General features: G+C 41.7%; 1 protein-coding gene across 6 annotated transcripts in view; it reads left to right on the forward strand.

The window, feature by feature from the left end:
• Positions 1-23,812, forward strand: part of LOC133493590 (dnaJ homolog subfamily C member 5-like) — a 64,439-nt gene that overhangs the window by 23,396 nt on the left and 17,231 nt on the right. For 3 of the 6 annotated variants that reach the window (XR_009793058.1, XR_009793051.1, XR_009793056.1), the window contains 3 exons: positions 12,384-12,597; positions 19,395-19,566; positions 19,660-19,955. Coding sequence is in view for 1 of the 6 variants with exons in the window: in XM_061807110.1 (XP_061663094.1) it covers positions 12,384-12,597; positions 19,395-19,566; positions 19,660-19,760 (487 nt within the window). In the remaining 5 variants the exon portion in view is untranslated. Of the gene's footprint in view, positions 1-12,383; positions 12,598-19,394; positions 19,567-19,659; positions 21,510-23,812 lie in introns of those variants that run through there. The other 3 variants (XR_009793055.1, XR_009793057.1, XM_061807110.1) reach the window with 3 other exon arrangements.

The following is a 23,812-nucleotide window of genomic DNA, read 5'->3' on the forward strand; positions in this document are numbered from 1 at the left end:
TGGATTTTATTTTTTTCACAAAAATAAAAAGCAAACTCATTGCATGATCAGCTGTTTCGAGTTCTGGAGCTATTTGATCCAGGGGGCCGGGGGTGGTGAGCTTGTCAGCCACAGCAGAATGCAAATATTGTTGAGGTTCTGTCTGATAATTTGTTTCCCTAACCTTTGAAAAATCTTCCATAAATTTTCCATATCTTGGAGGTCTATAAATGATTAACAAAAAAAAAATATTCAAAGGAGCTAAAATTGTGTAATTGCTTTACACTAAAATAATGACTTAAAAACACAGCAATACCACCGACATTTTCCCCCTATTCGACACTTATTTATAAAATGAAAATTCCTTGGGTTGCCCTTTTTAAAATGGTATTACAGCTACTTTCTGTACACCACTTTTTATTTATTAACAAAAAGTCCAGATCATAGGTTGTAATGTCATTAATCAACATTGATTTATGACCTAGTGATAACCCAATAAGTGGAGACTTATTTTTTCTTTCAACTTGTCCCGTGAGGAGTCGCCACAGTGTGTCATCTTTTTCCATGTGTTCCTATCTCCTGCATCTTCCTTTCAAACACCCACTCCCCTCATGTATTCCCTCACAACATCCATCAACCATCTCTTTGGTCTTCTTTGCACTCTTTTACCTGGCAGCACATCCTCAGCACCCTTCTACCAATACACTCAGTCTGTTGCCTCTCAAACGATCTCTCTCGAATTGCTCTCTCGAACCTGGTCTCCAAAACATCCAACTTTGGCTGTCCCTCTAATGAGCTCATTTCTAATCCTATCCAACTTGCCCACTCCTGGCGAAAACCTCAACATCTTAATTTCTGCCATCTCCACCTTTGCTTCCTGTTGTCTCCTCAGTGCCACCGTCTCTAACCGGACATCATGGCCAGCCTCACCAACCTGCCTGGACCCGTTTCTTCACTTCCTTCCCACACTCACCATTGCTCCGGATTGTTGACCCCAAGTATTTGAAGTCGTCCACCCTCGCTATCTCTTCTTCCTGGAGCCTCACTCTTCCCCCTCCACTCCTCTCATTCACGCACATATACAATAATCCCTCTCTACTTCGCGGATTCAGTGAATCATGTTTTTTTGTCATACCCCCCCAGCGTAATATTTATAAGAAACACCCAAAAAAAAAAAAGCTAGATCCGCCTTTTGGTGCTGATTGGCTGCATCATCGAAGCTCCACCCAGCAACTCCCTCTCCCTCCCTTCTTTTTCCAATGCTGCCATTTTCCAGCTGTTTACTCTGTGTGCACATTACCACTCTAGGTCAAAATGCATCCAAAGCTCTCTTGTTTGATCTTAAATCTGCTGCCAAAACACCCAAGCTGAGGAGAAAGATGCAAAATTAGAGGATTGCTTGAAAATGAACGTGCTTTCTTTTTGTGGAAAACAGATTACCAAAAAAAATGGCCTGGTGACAATGAAGAAGAGGATGGGAGGGATCTGATGGATTGGCAAAAATGTGAAACGTTTGGATATGATCAAAGACCGCAGAAGTTACGCTTTTGTGGCACCATGATGACGTGAATGACTCAGCAGCATGCCACATATAGAATAATGTAGTAAACATACACCTGAAGCTGCAATGAAGCATTTAACCCCTCGAGGACGAGGCAAAGGTTGATTTGGAAACATTCAAAAGCGTGCGACAATGTGGTACGAGATGTCGTGTTTAGGATTTGTGTTGACAGTGTTTCTACAGGTTGTTGGATGAAAGGGATTGATTGTATAGTTATCTCATATTTGCGCTCTTGTTTTGCTTTTAATGTTCTTTTGTGATGCTTAATCTGCCTACATTAACTCCCGATTGCTTACCATTGCTTTATTTATCATGTTTGCTGTATAAATAAAGAGGATTCCTGGAGACGTAGCCAGAATGATTTGGAGACCGTGAGAAAGACTCATCCCGCAGTTTTGTCACGAACATGAGGTGTGATAATATAAGTGAGGAGGGGGCGCCACACCGGCGAATTGGAAGTGATGGAGCAGCAGCACGCCGGAGGTGACGTCACAACAATGCGCCGTGTACATTTGTCGGTGACGTTTGTGACTTTTTGTACTGCATGAAAAATGTGATTTTATTGTTAAACTAGACACTTGTATTGTAATTTTTTTCTCAAGTGGAAAAAGTATAAATGGTGTACTCTTAAATATTCTGGTACCAACGCGCAGCTCATGCAGAAGGTTCTGAGTGGTGAATGGTAACTATGATATAATAGTGTTTTATAATTTATAGTTATATACTGCATTAAAACTGTATGGATTATATTCATAAGGTTTTATTATTAAAGATTTAACTAAATGCATCTTTGTCTCAAATACACAGAGTACAAATACTGTTTACATATTTTAAACATTCTGGTAATTACTTAAACCTACACCCCCAGCTACTTTGTGGTTTTTCACTTTTCGCGGGTGGGTCTGGTACCAATTCACTGCGAAAAACGAGGGATTACTCTATTCTGTTTTGATTTTGGAGAATATTCATTCCTCTCCTTTCCAGTGTGTGCCTCCACCTTTCTAATTATTCCTCCACCCGCTCCCTGCATTCAATGCAAATTAAAATATCTGCAAACATCATGGTCCAAGGGGATTGTAGTCTAACCTCATCTGTCAGCGTATCCATGAACACAGCAAACAGGGAGGGGCTCAGAGATTATTCCTGATGCAGTCCCACCTGAAATTCTTCTGTCACACCTACAGCAGATTTTGCCACTGTTCTGCTGCCCTCATGCATGTCCTGTACTATTTTAAAATATTTCTCCGCCACACCAGACTTACGCATTGTAGTTGCACAGTTCCTCTCTTGGCACTCTGTCATAGGCTTTCTCTAGATCCACAAAGAGACAATATAGAGTGACGAAAATAAGCATCTGAACACCCTGCTATAATGCAAGTTCTCCCACTTCGAAATCATGGATTGGTCTGAAATTGTTATTGTAGGTACATGTCCACTGTGAGAGAGATAATCTAAAAAGAAAAATCCAGAAATCACAATGTCTGTTTTTTTTAAACTATTTATTTGTGTGATACAGCTGCAAAAGAGTATTTGAACACTTGAGAAAACCAATATTAATATTTGGTACAGTAGCCTTTGTTTGCAATTACAGAGGTCAAACATTTCCTGTAGTTGTGCACTAGGTTTGCAGACACTGCAGGAGGAATTTTGGCCCACTCCTCCACACAGATCTTCTCTAGATCAGTTTCAGCTCCTTCCAAAGATTTTCTATTGGGTTTAGGTCTAGAGACTGGCTCGGCCATGCCACAACCTTGATATGGTTCTTCCAGAGCCACTCCTTGGTTTTCCTGGCTGTGTGCTTTGGGTCATTGTCATGTTGAAAGACCGACCCACAACCCATCTTCAATGCTCTGACTGAGGGAATGAGGTTGTTCCCCAAAATCTCAAAATACATGTACGCGGTCATCCTCTCCTTAATACAGTGCAGGCGTTCTGTCCCATGTGCAGAAAAAGACACCCAAAGCATGATGCTACCACCCTCATGCTTTACAGTTGGGAGGGTGTTCTTGGGATGGAACTCATCATTCGTCTTCCTCCAAACACGGTTGGTGTAATTATGACTAAAAAGTTCCATTTTGGTCTCATCTGATCACAAAACTCTCCCATGACTCCTCTGTATCATCCAAATGGTCATTGGCAGACTTAAGACAGGCCTTGACATGTGGTGGTTTAAGCAGTGGAACCTTCCATGCCATGCATGATTTCAAACCATGACATCTTAGTGTCTTACAAATAGTCACCTTGGAAACAGTGGTCCCAGCCCTTTTCAGGTCATTGACCAAATCCTCTTGTGTCGTCCTGGGCTGATTCCTCACTTTCTTTGGATCATTGAGACCTCACGAGGCGATATCTGCTTGGCAATTTCTCCGTAGCCCTTTCCAGACATGTAGAGTTGTACAATTTTGCCTCTGGTGTCTTTAGACAGGTCTTGGCCTTGGCCATGTTACAAGTTTGAGTCTTACTGATTCTATGGGGTGGACAGATGTCTTTATGCAGCTGACGACCTCACACAGGTGCATCTGATTCAGGATAATACATGGAGTGGAGGTGGACTTTTAAAGGCGGACTAACAGTTCTTTGATGGTTCTCGCTGATAGACAGGAGTTCAAATACTTATTTGCAGCTGTATCACGCAAATCGTTAAAAAAGCATATATTGTAATTTCTGGATTTTATTTTATTTTTTTGCAGATTAGCTCTCTCACAGTGGACATGCACCTACGATGAAAATTCCAGACCCCTCTATGATTTCTAAGTGGGAGAACTTGCAATATAGCAGGGTGTTGAAATACTTGTTTTCTTCACTGTCTGTTGTTTTTTCTCCTAGCATCCTCAAGGCAAATAATGCATCTGTGGTACTCTTTCTAGGCATGAAACCATACTGTTCCTCTGAAACTTACTTCTGTCCTGAGTCTAGTCTCCACTACTCTTTCGCATAACTTCATTGTCTGGCTCAACTTTATTCCTCTATAGCTCTGCAAATCGCCTTTGTTCTTAAAAATCGCAACTAGCACACTTTTCCTCCATTCTTCAGTTATCCTCTCGCCTGCTAGTATTCTGTTGAATAAATTGGTCAAAAACCCCACAGTCACCTCTCCAAATTATTTCCATACCTCCACCAGCATGTCATCAGGACCAACTGCCTTTCCATTTTTCATCTTTAGTGCCTTTCTAATTTCCCCCTTACTAGTCATTGCCACTTCCTGGTCCTTCACACTTCACTCTTCCTTCTCATTTTCTACATTCATCAACTTCTCACATTCTTTCCATCTATTTAGCACACTACTGGCATCAGTCAACACATTTGCATCTCGATCCTAAATCACCCTCACCTGCTGCACATCCTTCTCATCTCTATCCCTCTGTCTGGCCAACCCATAGATATCCTTTCCTCCTTCTTTCGTTTCCAATCTGGTGTACATATCATCATATGCCTTGTTTAGCCTTCACCATTTTCTAAGTCTGCCCTACATCACATCTCATTGTATTCCTTTCCCTTCTCCTCAGTCCTCTGTGTCTCACTTCTTTGCTAATTTTATTATATTATAATCCTTGTATGACTTCCTGTATTTTGGGGCTCCACCACCAAGTCTCCTTCTCCCCTTTCCTACCAGAAGACACACCAAGTACTCTCCTGGCTGCCCCTCTGAACACCTTGGCTGTAGTTGTCCAGTCTTCCGGGAGCTCCTCCTGTCCATCGAGAGCTTGTCTCACCTCTTTCTGAAAGGCCGCACAACATTATTCCTTTCTCAGCTTCCACCACATGGTTCTCTGCTTTGCCTTTGTCTTCATCTTCCTACCCACCACCTGAGTCCTCCTACACACCATCATCCTATGCTGTCGAGCTACACTCTCAGATACCACTACCCTTACAGTCAGTAACCTCCTTCAGATTACATCATCTGCACAAAATATAATCCACCTACGTGCATCTCCCGCCGCTCTTAGAGGTCACTCTATGTTCCTTCCTCTTCTGGAAAAAAGTTTTCACGACTGCCATATCCATCCTTTTTGCAAAGTCCACCACTATCTTTCCGGCAAAGTTCCTTTTTTGGTTGCCGTACTTACCCATCACTTCTTCGCCCCCGTTATCTTCACCAACATGTCCATTACAATCTGCACCAATCACAACTCGCTCTTTGTTTGGGATGCTCAGCACCACTTCATTTTAGTTCCCTCCAGAATTTCTCTTTAAACTCTCGGTCACATCCTACCTGTGGGCCATCGCTGCTTATCAAATTATACGTCACACCGTCAATTTCGAGTTTCAGCCTCATTACTCGATCTGACATTGTTCGTCAGCTCTCCCTTTTAAAGTAACCCCAACTTCATTTCTCTTCCCATCTACTCCATGATACAATCATTTTTACCCTGCTCCTAAAGTTCTAGCCTTACTACCTTTTCACCTGCTCTCCTGGATGCACAATATATCAACCTTTCTCCTAATCAAGTCAACCACCTCCTGAGCTTTTCCTGCCATAGTCCCAACATTCAAAGTCCCTGCACTCAGTTGTAGGCTCTAGGCATTCCTCTTCTGTCGACGATTCCGCTTTCCTCCCCTTCTTTGTCTTTGGCCCACAGTAGCTGAATTCCCACCAACACCCTACAGGTTAATGGTGCCGGGGGCGGGCGCTTTTACCCCAGGCCAGGACCGATATGGTATGGTATTCTTCAGATGAACGCTCATATTTGTTTGTCATAGTTTTTCACCCGATGCCCTTCTTTATGCAACCCTCTGCCCTTTGTCAAGGCTTGGGACCGGCCGACAGATTGCACTGGCTTGTGCCCCCATCGAGCTGTGTTACATAAATGGAGACAATGGTTTGATAGATTCACATTTTATCCTCACTAAGTTTGAAGTTCTACTTTTTTTTCTCTTTCACAAGCTTCCTGTTTGTGGTAATTATAGGGACGAAAAATGCCTGATCTTCATAAGGGTCTGAGTTATTCTGGAAAAGACCTGGCATCTATCAGTCATATTCATAGATAAGATTCTTTGTGTGGAGGAGCGGCTCCAGCTCTCTCCCCGGATAAATGCATAGGGGTCGTTTTGGGAAGGGCATCCGGTGTAAGAACTGTGCCAAACAAATATGAGTCTTCATCTGAGTTGACACGCTGTGGTGACCCCTAACGGGACAAGGTGAAAGAAATACATACTGGCATATACTGTAAGGGGTACTGGCATGCTGGGATACTCTGACATGGCGGATCCATTTAAAAGAAATGGACACCACACTTCAGATTTGTTTGCATAAAACAGTACATCATTTCATTCCACTTTATACATACTTTCTCCACAACATAACAGCATGTCACTACGGCACCACCATTAGACAATATGGAAAGCTTTGACTAAACTTTCATCGTCAATATGCTAAGATGAGACACCCAGAATTTGAAATCAATTGGAGAAAACCTGTAGGAGTTACTCCAAATGTTATTATAAAGGAGGGAAAAAAATAGGCGGCACGATAGACAGGGTTCGCACGTGGCCCTAAAAGTCCCTAAAAACCCCTAAATTTTCGAAGGTGCATTTAGGGGCTCCTAAAGGTCCTTAAAAAGGCCTTAAATGAAAAAAAAATCAAAGGGAGGACCTCTACCGCCAAAATTCTCCCTAAAAAATAAATTAATCTTTTAATTTAAAAAAAAAAAATAGCGATCCGTCTGGCGTCCAAATCAGCCGGAAATTGTCAATGGAAGTCAGTGTTGACAACTTGCCGCCATCTTGTCGATATTCCATTGTTTCCGTGAGTAGGCATTTCACTTCGTCTTCGTTACAACGTAGCGTAGTTCTTTCATCAATCCAACTTGTATCACGGGGAAGTGAATTTTTCAAGAAGCTTGGGTTGAAAGTAAGTAGTTTAGGAGCTGGGTTCGTCGAGATTCAAAAGATCGGCACGTGTTTTACTGCCATCTGTGCAAGCAGAGTTACCAGCTTGAAAAGATGGGCGTCAAAGCACTGGAGTCGCACCGGAAAAACAGGTGACACGCTGATTTGGCGAAGACTCTCTCATCTTCCGTTGGTATGAATCTGTTTCTAAAATATCAAGATAGTGAAACATCAACTTCAGGCAGTGGTACGAGCAGTGCATGCGCACTAGGGATCCCAAAAAAATGCTTACTTTCATAACCGTTTTTAACCGAACAGTTGTAGCAAAAAAACGATTAACCGGTTTTAAAACTAAATGTTGTTTACATAATTCACCCGCGGGAGCTCGAGTTGGGGTGCGGGTGTTCCGCACGGACTGTTTTTGTTGTTGCTCTTCCGGAGTGACGAGTTCACAGAGTTCCCCCCGTTATGCGAGTAGTGTTTTGATGTCTGCCAATAAAACAAGTTTTGTTCCTGTGTCCGACACTCCGCCTCAGACTCCTTTTCACCGGCGCTACACCATCGATCGTTAATTTACTCCGCGGTAATGGGGTAGTTTGTATACAATATTGACAAACAAGCTTTTTGAATGTGGCTTTCAACAACGCACTCGTGTAAGTTAAATTATTTTTTTTGTAAAAATGTTTTAATGTTGACATTCTTCTTTCGGACTTTCAGAAAGGGCATGAAAGTATACCGAGCGTTTCCTCGATGCCATGTTTGATGTTTCTTTGATTTAACTGAATGTTCTTTTGAGTCCAACTTTATTCTAACAGCGAAACTTGAAAAAAGTGGAAATGATGTTGAAAATATAGTGCAATGTGGAGTACCGGAACCGGAAGTAATGATTGGAAATTTTCACTGATTTCGAAAGTCCGATTACGGTTTCAGTTTTTAAAAAAAAAAAAAAAAAGAAAAAAGAAAACCGGTCATAACCGGTTATTTGTAACCGGTTGCGATCCCTAATGCACACCTACAGTTGTCCAGCCAGAAGACAGGCTTTATGAACGTAGTTCAATACACGAAGATGGACTCGTTAAAGGCAGAGATCGTGTGGACTTTAAAAGTGATCTGCAGCCATTACAGTTACAAATCTTGTGAAAATAATTCGAAAGTGTTTGCAGTCATGTTCCTAGACAGTGACATTGCTAAAAACTACCACTGTGGGGAAAGGAAGACTTCGTACCTGGCTACATTTGGCATCGCTCCCCACTTTTCATCTCTACTGCCTCAAAGCCGAAAAAGCCAGAATAGAGACTGACATATCTACGCTTATTGAGAAGGCAGAAGAAAAGAGGAATCTGAGGTTTATCACCGAGGCCAATGCACTCAGAGGCAGAGCAAAGGACAAGAGAGCCACTTTGGCACCTCTGCAGCAACCAATAGAGGAGGCACTGGGTAGGCTCAAGGAGCTAGAGTAGGGGTGGTGAAACAGACATCAGTAGAAGACATTTGTGTATATAGTTGCAATTGTAGTTAGAATCTGTTTTTCTGTATACTGTTATGTGAAGACGTTGACAATGGTCATATCAATGAGAACTACCACAAGGGGCGACAGGTGATCACTGTCACAGGTACTGAGGTACTGGAACATTTGATGAACCAAGAACGGTTGATGGCACCATTGGGTGAGTCTTTTTTTCCTGACTCTTGATTTCCCACGATGCCCCTAAATGTTTCGTGTCGGACCTACATTTTTTTCCGTGTCAGCCCTAAATTTTTCGTGTCAGCCCCTAAGAATGCCCCTAAAAAGCTCTTAATTTTTTTTTGGTCAGACTGAGTATGAACCCTGATAGAAGAATGGTTGGAATATTACTCAGTTCTGAGGACCAGGATTCAAATTCCAGCCCCACCTGTGTGGAATGTGCGTGTTCTCCCCATGGCTGCGTGGGTTTCCTCCGGACACTCTGGTTTCCTCCCACACTCTAAATTGCCCTTCGGTGTGATTTTGAGTGTGAATACAGTACTTGTTTCTGTGTGCCTTGCAATTGGCTGGCAACCATTTCAGGGTGTACCCCGCCTCCTCCCCAAAGATACCTGGGATGGACTCCAGCACTCGTGTGTCCCATGTGAGGATAAACAGCTTCGATAATGGAAGGAAAAAATAGGTCAGAATTTGAAAGTAAATGGGAAAAACTACAAACTTCATTTTGGGTTGAGGGATTGGTTCCAACAGACTTTTTAATTGGTCTTTGGTTATTACATATGCGTCCCAATTTTTTTAGACCAACATCAATTCCAGCCTCAAAAAGGCACAACAGAAGATGTACTTCATGCGGATTCTCTTTAAGCACTGCCTGCCACAGGTGCTGTTGGGGCAGTTCTTCACAGCAGTCATCAAGTCAGTCCTGTGTTCATCCATCAGAGTGTGGTTTGGTGCTGTTGGTGCTCTCATTTGTGCACTCACTGTAGTAGATTTGCCTAGCTGCAATATTTGCAAATCTGCTGTGGACCAATATTGGCCACTCGTGCTTGAGAGGTATTAGTACCCTTTGCACAATTGAGATGCATGTGAACATGCATGCATGTTCCAAATTATTGCACTACTTGTCATTTTAAACTGCTTCAATTTCTTGAAGTCTCAGTGCCGTTTACAGATTGGTCACTGTACCAACTTATTGCTTTGTCATTTCAAAAAGGTCTAAATTACAAGAGGACGCTGCATTATTTTCCACAGCTGTCAAAAAAAAAATGCATCGGCATTACGGAGAACCTTTTATAGCTCAGTGAAAAATATTGTGGGTTTTTTGTCTCAAAAGTATTTTTTTCTGTGAGATGGCTGGCTGTTGTTGTATTCCACCGGCTCAGATTACTGGAGACAAATTCCTTTTGTGTCTTTAACATATTTGACTGACAATTTTTGAGCCATAAAAAAAAAAAAAAAAAAAGCACAAACCTCTCAAATATTGAAAAGATTGCCAAGCTTTATGCGTGCTGCGTCATGCTTCGACCCTCAAAACAGCATTGGTTTCTTGGTGCGGTGAATAGCATGCCACCCAGCAATAATGATATCAGAAATGAAAAGCTGGAAAATGAGAATAATGAGTTAGAATTCGTCCAGTTTCATGTTTTTTCATTTACACGCAGACCCTCAAAACAGTGTTTGTTTCTTGGCAAACATAAGGTCACCACACCAACAGTGCTTGTCAAACTCACCGACTTTGAATTGTGACATCATGAAGGACTTTGCTGTTGGCTGAGCAAATATTAAATCAGAAAAACCTGCAAGAAAAAGAACAATGTATGAAATGTCATTTTCTTGTGCCAATATGTGGCACTTTCAATCCAATCCATCCATCCATTTTCTACCGCTTTTCCGGGTTGGTCGCAGGGGAAGTAGCTTCAGGAGGGATACCCAGACTTCCCTTTCCCCAGCCACTTCTTCCTGCACTTCCAGAGGGTTCCCGAGGTGTTCCCAAGCCAGGTGAGAGACATAGTCTCTCCGGAGTGTCCTGGGTCGTCCCCAAGGTCTCTTTCCTGTGGGACATACCCAGAACACCCCACCAGGGAGGCGTCCGCGTGACATCCAGATCAAATGCCCCAGCCACCTCATCTGGCTCCTCTAAATGCTGACACTGAGGCCCTCCCGGGTGACCAAGCTTCTCACATTATCTCTAAGGGAGAGCCCGGACACCCTGCGGAGGAAAATCATTTCGGCCGCTTGTATCCGGGATCTTGTTCTTTCAGTCACGACCCACAGCTCGTGCCCATAGGTGAGGGTAGAAATGTAGATCGACTGGTAAACTGAGAGCTTCTCGACTGAGCTCCCTCTTTACCACAACGGACCGATACAAAGTCTGCATCATTGCAGACACTGCACCGATCCGTCTGTCGATCTCCCGCTCTATTCTTCCCTCACTCATGAACAAGACCCCAAGATACTTGAACTCCAACACTTGGGGCAGGATTTCATCTCCGAGGGCATGCCACCCTTTTCCATGGTCTCAGATTTCGAGGTGCTGATTCTCATCCCAGCTGCTTCACACTCTGCTGTGAACCGCTCCAATGAGAGTTGGAGATCAGATAATGAAGCCAACAGAACCACATCATCTGCAAAGAACAGAGATGCAATGCTGAGGCCACCAAACCGGACACACACTTGGGCTAGGCTGCGCCTAGATATTCTGTCTCCCCACCTTTAGCCACCGCCCAGGTCACATCACATCCGACCCTTATGCCCCCTCTCACAGGTGGTGAGCCCAAAAGAAAGGGGATCCATGTTACACTTTCGGGCTGTGCCCGGCTGAGCCCCATGGGTGCAGGCCTCGCCACCAGGAGCTCGCCTTCAAGCCCCACCTCCAAGCCTGGTTCCAGAGGGGGGCCCGGTGACCCGCGTCTGGGCAAGGGAAACCTAGATCCAATTTTTGGACTCGTCAAAGGGGTTTTGGAGTCATACTTTGTCTGGACCCTCACCTAGGACCTTTTTTGACCCTCCCAGGGTCATGAAGCCACAGACAACTTAGCTCCTAGGATCATCGGGACACACAAACCCCTCCACCACGATGAGGTGATGGCTCGAGGAGGTGGAACTTTCACTCAGATTAAAATTTGCTCCATAGGTCGCTTTATGTGAACTATCATGAAGTGTGTAAAATTTAAAAAATCTATGACCATCTGTTGTTAAGTTACAGTTGCTTTTGATGTCACAGAAAATAATCAAAATTCACCACACCAACCATGGGCCCACCTTCTGCAAAGATGTCACATTTTTTTAACAAACCATGATCAATGTTTTGAGGACAAAATTCTGACAAAATTTCAGGTGGCTATGCTCAACAAGCTCAGCGAATTTATTTATCGCATGACTTACACCCTGGAGGAATTGACTGTTTATCACAGAATGGTTGTGATTGAGATTTGAATTTATTCATTGCAAGTTGCATGACCGTCCACCATGTGACCCATGATAGTACCAGAGAGCAAAGAATTGTGCTGGCTTTTACTTGAATTGTGAATAACGTTTGTTTGTTTGCAGGAAACTTGCATTAAAGTTTCACCCAGATAAGAATCCTGAAAATCCAGAGGCAGCCGAGAAGTTCAAAGAGATAAACAATGCTCACACCATCTTGAGTGATGGAACCAAGAAGAACATCTACGACAAGTATGGTTCCTTGGGCCTCTATGTGGCTGAGCAATTTGGAGAGGAGAATGTCAACACCTACTTTGTTCTGTCCAGCTGGTGGGCAAAGGTACAACAAACTTTTGAGATCACCATCTCGACCTATCATGATACATTTTTAGGACGATATATTTTTGTAAAAACTATCAACATAAATGTTACTATCGTTTCTGTATCATGCAAACGATATCCATGCCGTAAAAAGTATTTACCCCTTTCCCAAATTGATATATTTTTGCACAGTTTCCCTGCAAATGTAAATCTTTTCCTTTCCTTTCGACTTGTCCCATTAGGGGTCACCACAACGTGTCATACTTTTCCATGAAAGCCAATCTCCTGCAGATTCCTCTCTAACACTAACAGCCTTCATGTCTTCGCTCACAACATCCATCAACCTTCTCTTTGGTCCTTTCTCTCGCTCTTTTGCCTGGCAGCTCCATCCCCATCACCCTTCTAGGAATACAGTGTTATCTGTTGTCTATTTTGAAGAAAATTTAAGACCTTTATGATTGTGAAAATACAGTAAATTATAAAAATAAAACTTGGAAACCAAAATCTGTGAATATGCGGGACTGTGAGCAGTGAAGAGTGAATCGCCAACGGAACTCTGTATAATCACTCTCTCTCCTCTGAATGTGTCCAAACCATCCACCCAAGTCCGCTCTCGCTAAATGCGTCTCCAGAACATCTAACTTTGGCCCTTGCTGTCTACCACAATCAGTCAATCCAATATTAGTCGTGGATTTATGGATTTAATACTTGGAAAGTCATGGAAAATTCAAGGAATTTTGATTCTCTGGAAGTGTATGAACCCTGATATAAAGACATTAAAGGCTTTTGATTTTTATTGATTTGATCTCAATGTATTCTTTTCGCCTCCCCTCTGTTCTCTGTGTCCTACTTCTTCTTCGCGAATCTCTTTCCTTGTTTGACTTCCTGTATTTTGGGGTTCCAACACCAAGTCTCCTTCTCCCTTTCCTACCAGAAGACACACTAAGTACTCTCCTGCCTCTGATCACCTTGGCTGTAGTTGTCCAGTCTTCCGGGAGCTCCTCCTGTCTGTCGAGAGCCTGTCTCACCTCTTTCTGAAAGGCTGCACAATATTCTTCCTTTCTCAGCTTCCACCACACCTTTATATTCTTATTCTTCCTCCCCACCACTTGAGTCATCCTACACACAACCATTCAATGGTGTCAAGCTGCACTCTCCTACCACTACCTTCCAGTTAGTAACCACCTTCAGATTACATTGCATGCTTCAACCTCAGCTCTTGTAAGTCACCCTATGTTCGTGCCTCTCCTGGGAAAAAGGTGTTCACAACTTTCATTTCCATCCTTTCTGCAAAGTTTACCACTATCTGTCCCTCAAAGTTACTTTCCTGGATGCCACACTTACCCATAACTTCTTTATCACCCCTCTCTCCATCACCAACATTTCCATTACAATCTGCACCAATCACAACTCTCTTTGTGTCTGGGATGCTCAGAACTACTTCATCTATTTCCTTCCAGAATTTCTCTTTAACCTCTAAATCACATCCTACCTGTGGGGCATAGCCGTTAATCACATGATAAATAACCGTCAATTTCAAATTTCAGCCTCAGTACTCGATCTGACACTCTTTCCACCTCCGAGACATTCTTAACTAACTCTTAATTTAAAATTAGCCCTACTCTATTTCTTTTCCCATCTACTCCATGATAAAACAATTTAAACTCTGCCCCAAAATGTCTAGGTTTACTGCCTTTCCATGTGGTCTCTTGGATGCAGAATATATCAACCTTTCTCCTCATGATCATGTCAACCACTGCATTTCCCGTCATTGTCCCATTATTCATAAATGTAAATAGCAGACACAAATAACTTAAAATGCAGTTTTTAATTATTTAATTTTTCAAGGGGGGAAAAAAGTTACTTGGCCCTTTGTCAAAATGTAATCCTAAACATAATAAACCTGTTGGTCAATCCTCAGGAGCAACAACAGAAATCAAACGTTTTCTATCACCTACAATGATTGTTTCACATATCTGTCGAGATATTTTGGCCCAATTTTGCTTGAAGAGTTGTAAGATTTTTAAGTATCATCCCACTGCATTTCAATCACATTCAAATTGGAACAGACTAGGCAACTCCCCCATTTTTATTTTTATTTTCAAGCCAACCAGAAGTTGAGTTACTGGTGGTTTTGGATCACCTGCTGCAAAATCCAAATGTGCTTCAGCTTTACATCACGAACTGATGGCTGAACATTCTCCATCAGGATTTTGTGGTACACAACAGAATTCATTGTTCCATCAATCACAGGAATTTGTCTAAAACCATCAAACTAACCACCACCATGGTTGACTGTTAGGATGTTCCTTTTCTGAAAGGCTGTGCTGGATTTACAGTAGTTCTAAATAATAGCAGTCAAATTTGACAAACCAGATGAATTTGTTTTCAGTACATTTTTTTTAATACATTTTCACAAGTTACCAGTAGGTGCAATTGATTCACTGTAAACCAACAAGACCCAGCATTCAGCATAAACAGTACTCTCTCGGTTTTCACTCTTAATTGGGACCACAACCACCCGCAAAAAGTGAAAAACCACGAAGTTTGTCGGTACAATAACATTTAAAATGTGTAAAGAGGATTTGGACTTTGCATATTTCAGACAAAAAGAGGTATTTAGGTAAATCATTAGTATAAAGCCTTGCAAATATATTCAGTATTATAAATTTACAATATAAATATAATATAGTTACCATTCTTCATTTGGAGACTTCTGCTGGAGGCGCTGGCAATGTAACTGTGTTGTAGCTATGAGATGGGAAGTCATTTTGTGTGTGTATGTGTGTGTGTGTGTGTGTGTGTGTGTGTGTGTGTGTGTGTGTGTGTGTGACTGAACTGTCCTTGTTCACTCCTCGGGAAAGCAAGATGCGGCTCCTTCTCTGATGGTCGAGGCACCTCTGCTGAGTGTGAGCCACACATCATTTTTGCAAGGATAATACTTGGGCTTTGGAGCAAATCTATTACAAATATATTTCCAATAATTTTAACATTTCCCTCATATATTATGTATTTGCACAAATTCTTATATTATCTACCAACTTCTAACAATTTTAAGTTACAGAAACATTTTTATGAAAAGAAATACATGTACACTCAGAGTAAAATGTTTTTACTCATAATCTAGATTTGGAGACAAATCAGGCAAGTTTAATGAAAAATCATCGTCGTCACTGTTGACATTCTTCATCATTCAAGGATACATCTCCACCACCCTCTCAAAAGCAGTGTCAATAAATTTCAAAATGAGAGCACGCAGACAAGTAATACAACATCCACACAAGGTCAAAATTGCTTCAAAAACAGCAACTGGTACCAAAATTGAGGACACCACGGCTTTGTATCTTCCAAAGGCATTTATCTTGGAATCCCACACAAGGAGGTGTCCTTGAGACACCAATCCGCAGCTGCGTTTTTGTGCATGACTGCAGCATTGTTCTTCGAACGTAGCACAGAGTTCTCCTCTTTCAGCCAACAACGCGTCAACAGCGACTCCACCTTGGAATGCCATAAGTGAGCAGATAACTGTTCATGCACTAAACCCTCTGTGTGTCCTGTTGCCCAATTTTTGTACGTTGTAATGAATGAACTTGAATCTGTCCCATTTTTTGTTGGTTGTACACCACCAACAGATGAAGGATTCGAATCCAGTTGCCACTTGGTCAGCCAATTTATACTCACTTGTAACACCACGAGGAACATCAGTGGCGTCAATCTATGTCGAATAACTTTGTCCTTGCAGTTCCACTGCCGTCGATGCCAGTGTTTGGGTAGAACAACATGTACAGTAGATGTTAATTCATAAACAGACATAGGATGAATAGACAATGATCATCATAAGGTAATCAAGGCACCATAACTTATGTTTTTGGTCAATTTGTCAAAAAGCCTGTTCGCGCCGCACCACCACCAGATGTCGCGACGCAATAATGGCTGCAATGAACTGTCAATCACAAAATGGTTTTACACATCAATGCTGATAAATTTCCCAATTTGTTTCAGGTTCCTGTCAATGTGATCCTAATTTGTGAAATTTCCTGGTGCAACATCATTAGAAAGCAATGTTTTTTTTTGTCCTCATCCTCAGCACCCTTCGACCAATATACTCACTTTCTTGCCTCTGAACTTGTCCAAACCATCTAAGTCTACTCTCTCTAGCCTTGTCTCTAAAACATCCAACTTTGGCTGTCCCTCTAATGAGATAATTTCCAATCCTATCCAACCTGTTAATTCCAAGCAAGAACCTCAACATCTTCATTTCTGCTGCCTCTAGTTCTGCTTCCTGTTGTTTCTTCAGTGCCACTGTCTCTATTCCGTACATCATTGCCGGCCTCACCACTGTTTTATAAACTTTGCCCTTCATCCTAGCGGAGACTCTTCTGTCGCATAGAACACCAGACACCTTCCCCCAAATGTTCCACCCCGCTTTAACCAGTTTCTTCACTTCTTTACCACACTCTCCGTTGTGCTGTATTGTTGACCCCAAGTATTTAAAATCATCCACCCTCGCTATCTCTTCTCCCTGGAGCTTCACTCCTCCTCCTCCGCCCCTCACAATAATGCACATATATTCTGTTTTACTTCAGCTAATCTTCATTCCTCTCCTTTCTATGCCTCTATCTTTCTAATTGTTCCCCCGCCTGCTCCGTGCTTTCACTGCAGATCATAATATCATCTGCGAACATCATAGTCCAAGAGGATTCCAGTCTAACCTCATCTGTCAGTCTATCCATTATTACCGCAAACAGGAAGGGCTCAGAGTGGATCCCACCTCCACCTTAAATTCTTCTGTCACACCAACATTACAACCTCTGTTCTGCTACAATCATACATGTCCTGTACTATTCTAACATGTTTCTCCGCCACACCAGACTTGCACATTCAGTACCACAGTTCCTCTCTTGTGACTGTATCATAGGCTTTCTCTAGGTCTGCAAAGACACAATGTAACGCCTTCTGACCTTCTCTGTACTTTTCCACAAGCATCCGCAAAGCAAATAATGCATCTCTCGTACTCTTTCTAAGTATGAAACCATACTATTGCTCGCGGGTACTTACATCTATCCTAAGTCTAGCCTCCACAACTCTTTCACATAACTTCATTTTGTGTCTCATGATATTTATCTATTATATTTTTTATCTATTATTCATCTAGTTTCCACAGCTCTGAACCTGGCCTTTGTTCTTAAAAATGGGAAGTAGCACACTTTTCTGCCATTCTTCTGGCATCTTCTCTCCTACTAGTATTTTATTGAATAAGTTGGTCAAAAACTCCACAGCCACCTCTCCAAATTGCTTCCAAACCTCCACTGGTATGTCATCAGGACCAACTGTCTTTCCATTTCCATTTTTAATTCAGTTCAGTGCCTTTCTAACTTCCCCCTTACTATTCCTGACCAGTTCCTGGTCATTCATTAACTTCTCAAAGTACTCTTTCCATCTACTTAGCACACTACTGGCACCAGTCAACATATTTCCATCGCTGTCCTTAATAACCTTTACTTGCTTCACATCATTCTCATCTCTATCCCTCTGTCTGGCCAACCTGTAGAGCTCCTTTTCTCCTTCTTTCGTATCTTTGCCCTTCGTCGCATCTCAATGTATTCCTTCCGCCTCTCCTCAGTTCTCTCCATGTCCTACTTCTTTGCTAATCTTTTTCCTTGGATAATTACCTGGCACCCCAACTACTCTCCTGCCTTCCTTTCTGAGTACCTTAGCAGTAGTATTCTAGTCTTCCGAGAGCTCTTCCTGTCCATCTAGAGCCTGTCTCACCTCTTTCCAAAAGGCCAACATTCTTCATTCCTCAACTTCCACCACCTGATTCGCTGCTCTATCTTTGTCTTCTTAATCTTCCTACCCGCTACCAGAGTCATCCTACAAACCACCATCCTATGCTGTCGAGCTACATTCTCTCCCACCACTACTTTACAATCAGTAACCTCCTTCAGGTTACATCGTCTTCACAAAATATAATCCACCTGCGTGCTCCCACCTCTGCTCTTGTAGGTCATTATGTTGTTGTTTCTTCTGGAAATAAGTGTTCACCACTGCCAATTCCATTCTTTTTTGCGAAGTCTACCACCATGTAACCCTCAAAGTTCCTTTGCTGAATGCCGTACTTAGCCATCACTTCTTCATCGCCCCTGTTTCCTTTGCCAACATGTCCATTGAAATCTGCACCGGTGAGTTAATTGACAGCAGACCTGGGCATGTATTTAAGGCCAAAGCTCAAAAACTCTGCTGCTTGAAATCATTGCAAAATCAAAAGAAAATGGGCAGATCGTAGAGTCCGTCTCATACTGAGTTATAATTTCCAGATGCTTGAAGGTGGGGTGTTCACATGTTCAAACAATTACACGCAAGTAGAAACCTCATCTCACACCGCTCAGGAAGGAGACTGGCTCAGTGTCTTACAGATGAACATCTTTTGGTCCAAAATGTGTGAATGAACCCCAAAACAAATGCTTGTGAAGATGCTGGATGAAGCTGGTAAGAAAGCGTTATTATCCACAGTAAAATGAGTCCTGCACCAACATGGGTTGAAAGACCACTCACAGAGATTGAAGCCAGTCCTGTTAGAAGCTTGTGGAAGGTTTGACCATTATCATGCAGTTCAAATGACATGCTACTTGATACTAATGTTTGACCTAAAAAAATATCAAAAATTATCTTATTGTGGCATTTTACAAAATGAAATAATTTTGGTAGTCCTGACTGACCTGACATAGAAGAGGTTTATTCTTTTTTGACTTCAGACAGTGAGAAAAAAAATCATAATCAGTCTTTGAACTTTCTTTGTATGCTGTATCCTCTCAGGCCTTGTTTGTCTTCTGCTGCTTATCCACTGGTTGTTATTTGTGCTGCTGCCTGTGTTGCTGCTGCAACTGCTGCTGTGGCAAATGCAAACCTCGTCCTCCAATGGACCAGGAGCCTGAATTCTATGTATCCCCTGAGGACCTGGAGGCCCAGATGACACCCGATGAGATAGGTGCGCAGTGCCTAAAATGCTTTGGCAAAAAGAGGACCGTCACTCATGCATGAAACACAGAATGTGTATGTTAATGTGCATTGTCTTCCGCAGATGGCAGCAGCGAGCCCATTGTGATGCAGCCATCCTCTGCCACAGAAACTACACAGCTCACTGCTGAGTCCCACCAAAGCTACCGGACTGACACATATTAAACACACACACACAATCCTACCTCCAGTGGTTTCTCCAGGTTCCACAATTGGTTTATCATTTGTTTGATTACTTTTCAGCTGGCCGGACTGCTTATCCTCACTAGGGTCACAGGCGAGCTGGAGACTATCCCAGCTATCTTTGGCAAGAGACGGGGTACACCCTGAACTGGTCGCCGGGAAGTTGCGGGGCACATGGTATGGAAAATATTTAGACCCCCCTGAAATGTTTCAGATATATTGCAGCCCTTTTGCTAAAATCATTTCCCCCCTCATTAATGAACACACAGCACCCCCATTTTGACTGAAAATAATGAATTTTTGAAATTTTTGCAGCTGTATTAAGAAGCTGAAAAAACACACAGCCATAAGTATTTTTTACAGGACCTTAGACTGCGCCAAAAATTCACCTTCCAACAAGACAATAGCCCTAAGCACAGAGCAAAAATAACTTCAAATCAACTGTGACTTTTCTTGAATGGACCAGGCAGAGCCCGAATTTAAACCAATTGAGCATCTCTGGAGAGACCTGAAAATGGCTGTCCACCAGCATTCACCATCCAACCTGACAGAACTGGAGAGGATCTGCATGGAGGAATGACAAAGGATCGCCTAATCTAGGGGTGAAAAATCTTGTTGCATCGTTCCCAAAAAGACTCATGGTTGTTTTAGCTCAAATGGGAGGTTCTACTAAACACTGGGCAAAGTGTTTGAATACGGCTGTCTGACATTTCAGTATTTCTTATTGAAAGAATCTGCAAACAAATTTCTTGCAAAAAAAAAAATCCTGTCACTATGGGGTGATGTGTGTACAATAGTGAGGAAAAAAATGACTTGATGGCAATATAACAAAGACTGAAAAATGTAAAAGGATCTGAATACTTTCCTTACCCATTGTATAAATGACAAATTGCACTCACATTTGCACCAATGGGCAGTTTAGAGTCTTCAATTAACTCACCATTCATGTTAATGGAATGTAGGAGGAAACCGCAGTACGCGGAGAAAACCCACACAGGCACAGGGAAAACATGCAGACTCCACACAAGGGAGGCCAAATAAATGTCCTCAGAACTTTGAGGCAGTCGACCACAATGCAGCCCAATTTGAAATTTACAAAAAAAAAAATTAGTTTTTTAAAATCCAACAAAAAAATGAAAAATGGTTATAGGAGTGAGTGTGAGTATATATTAGCTTGGTTCTTGCTAGAGTGTCCAATTGTGATGTCACGGTACCAAATTCAACTTCGATACTATACCTGCATAAATTATGACAATACTGGGACTGAAACGATACCATGGCACAGTAAAAGCTTTAGAATGACAACTGAATAAACAACTTAAAATGCTTTTGCATTTTTATTCCTTTAAAATATTAGTATAATCTTGAAAAATAAAAGAATAAAGTAATTAGTCATATTTTTTTCAATTAGATCAATGCCTGGATTAGCATATGGAATATATATATGTACATGGAACAAATGTCTGAAAATATATTAGCCTACGCTTGATTCTCCTATTTATTCAATTCAATGTCTCGTACCACTAAATGTATAAAACCTGAAGAATCCATAAGGTTAATTGTATCATGAAAAATGATTTTGGTTGTAAGAATGAAAAACATGGAAAATGGTGAGATATCAGATATTGATTGTTCGTTTTATTATTTTGACTATTTTTCTTATTTGTACGAATAAATGTACTGTATCTTCAATTGTACCAGGCTTTAATTAAAGGAACAAGAAACTAAAAAAATGAAGATGGTCTGTTTTTGCCCCTATGATTTTCTTCTAGTTTTCTTTATCGTATATTCTTGATATGGAGTGCTGTGAAAAAGTATTATTCCCCTTCTGAAATACTTCTGTTTTACTAACTCCACTTTGAAATCATCAAACTTACAAATCTGTTTTTAAAGGATAGTTTCATGGATTAAGGTAAATTAACATTTCAAGTTACCTATCCCTGTGTGAAAAATTTAATGGGCCTTAATAACTGGTTGGGCCATCCTAACCAGCAACAGTTGAAATTAGTGTTCTCTATAACTTGGAATTGGGCATTCTCTGATTGGGATTTTTGGGGCCGATCACCAAGTTAAAAATAAATAAATAAATAAATAATGAAAAAAAATCACTTATCCAGTAGAAGCAATGTCAATTTACATGACTTGTTCGTATATTTTATCCTTGTGTACTGTATACTGAGTATTGTGTAACACTTCAGACAAACATCAAAACATCAGTTACCTCTAGGTTTAGGTCAAATCAACATGAGAGAAATAGTGTGCGCTAACTTACTACAAAATCCATACATCCATCCATTTTCTTATCCGCTTATACTCACAAGGGTTGCCAGCTGTCAACACCAGGAAGCAGGGCGCACCCTGAACTGGTTGCCAGCCAATGGACCTTTCTGATTGCGATATTAAGCTCTGACTCCTTAGCCATGTCCCACAAGCTTACAAAATGGCGATTGAACAGAACATGTTTGAATTCTCTATCGCGTACTCCAGATAATATTGGGGTATGTTTTTTGTCAAAAAATCCATCAGACATGTCCAAGACAGTTCTACTCTTCTCAACTATTTCACGCAAGGATATGTACACAGAATTAAGATTTTGAATGGAGCAGGACGCAATGCCAGAGTTACAGCGAAATGTTGGCGATCGATGCAAAAAAAAGTTTGACACCTCACAAACTTCATATTGAAATCCAACAGGATAAAATAGTGGAATCGTACTCCGCGTGTAAAGCAGGGTGAGTACTCTTTTATTTGGAAAGATAACGAGTATTATCATTGTAGTCTTTATAAGGGAGTGGGTGTATTCATTTGACTTGGCTCTTAATCGAACCCAGTGCTCTGTCTTGAAAGTCGGATTTGATACAAATAGGCAAATAGGCATTTCTCTTGCATGACGTCGCGCATTTACTTAACCCTAACCAGACTCTTCGGCATAAAACATTACACACTTCATTCACCAGGTTAGTGATACACTAACAGAGTGAAACATGTTCTCCTGCAATGTATAAAGCACTGATAATAATTCAAATTCAGAGAAGATAGTTCTCCCTCACTTACCTTCAAACATACAGCCTTGTTTGTTGATATTGTCCACATTTAGTTGTACGTGCGGTCTCCCGCGAGCCTTAATCCATCGTAGACACTTCGTCAACTGTGTTTTAGGCTTTGGAAAATGAATCAACCGGGCCCCTTGTAACGAAGCAGAATATCTTTCATCAGAATTGCTGATCTGAGCGCATCTGAGGACCATTTTCTTTGTAACATTAACTCTTCCAAGTGCATGCTACTGACAGCCAGCGTTGCTCGTGGGACAATATGGTGAGAGGGGCATGTCAAGCCAGGGGTGAAGACAACGCAGCTATCTGATTGGCTATTATTGTACGAGTGATTGACAGGTCAGAAAGGTCCATTGCAGGGCACATGGAAACAGACAACAGTCACAATCACACCCAGGGGCAATTTAGAGTGTTCAATTAATGTTGCACGTTTCTGGGATGTGAGAGGAAACTGGAGTGCCTGGATAAAACGCACGCAGGCATGGGGAAAACATGCAAACTCCACTCCGTGGGGATGGGATTGAACCCGGGACCTCAGAACTGTGAGGCTCAGGCCAATGTGCTGCCCTTACTGCAAAAACATTTTATTACAATTAAATTACTTTAACAATTACTGTTAATCACATGCTTCAACTTCCTCACTGCCATGGATGTGTGCGTGACTTGTACGAGGCATGCTCCTCGTGTACATTATTCATGTACCCAGTCAAATTTGTGTTAAAGTATAAGATCCCCATGACGACCTGTTCAAAATAATAGCAGTTCAGTGTAACTAACCAGATTATTCCACGTTTTCAGTATATTTTTTGCTGCATCAAACAAGTTACCAGTCGGTGTAGCAGCTTTTCAGAAAACCAACAAGACCCAGCATTCATGATATACACACTCTTAAGGCTGTGCATTTGGGCAATTTGTTGAAAGGGGGTATTAAAAAAAAATCTGCTGTTGACTTTACAAACTCAAAGCTATTTTGTACAAATT

The sequence above is a fragment of the Syngnathoides biaculeatus genome, chromosome 2, assembly GCF_019802595.1.
Source record: "Syngnathoides biaculeatus isolate LvHL_M chromosome 2, ASM1980259v1, whole genome shotgun sequence".
NCBI classification, from domain to species: domain Eukaryota; kingdom Metazoa; phylum Chordata; class Actinopteri; order Syngnathiformes; family Syngnathidae; genus Syngnathoides; species Syngnathoides biaculeatus.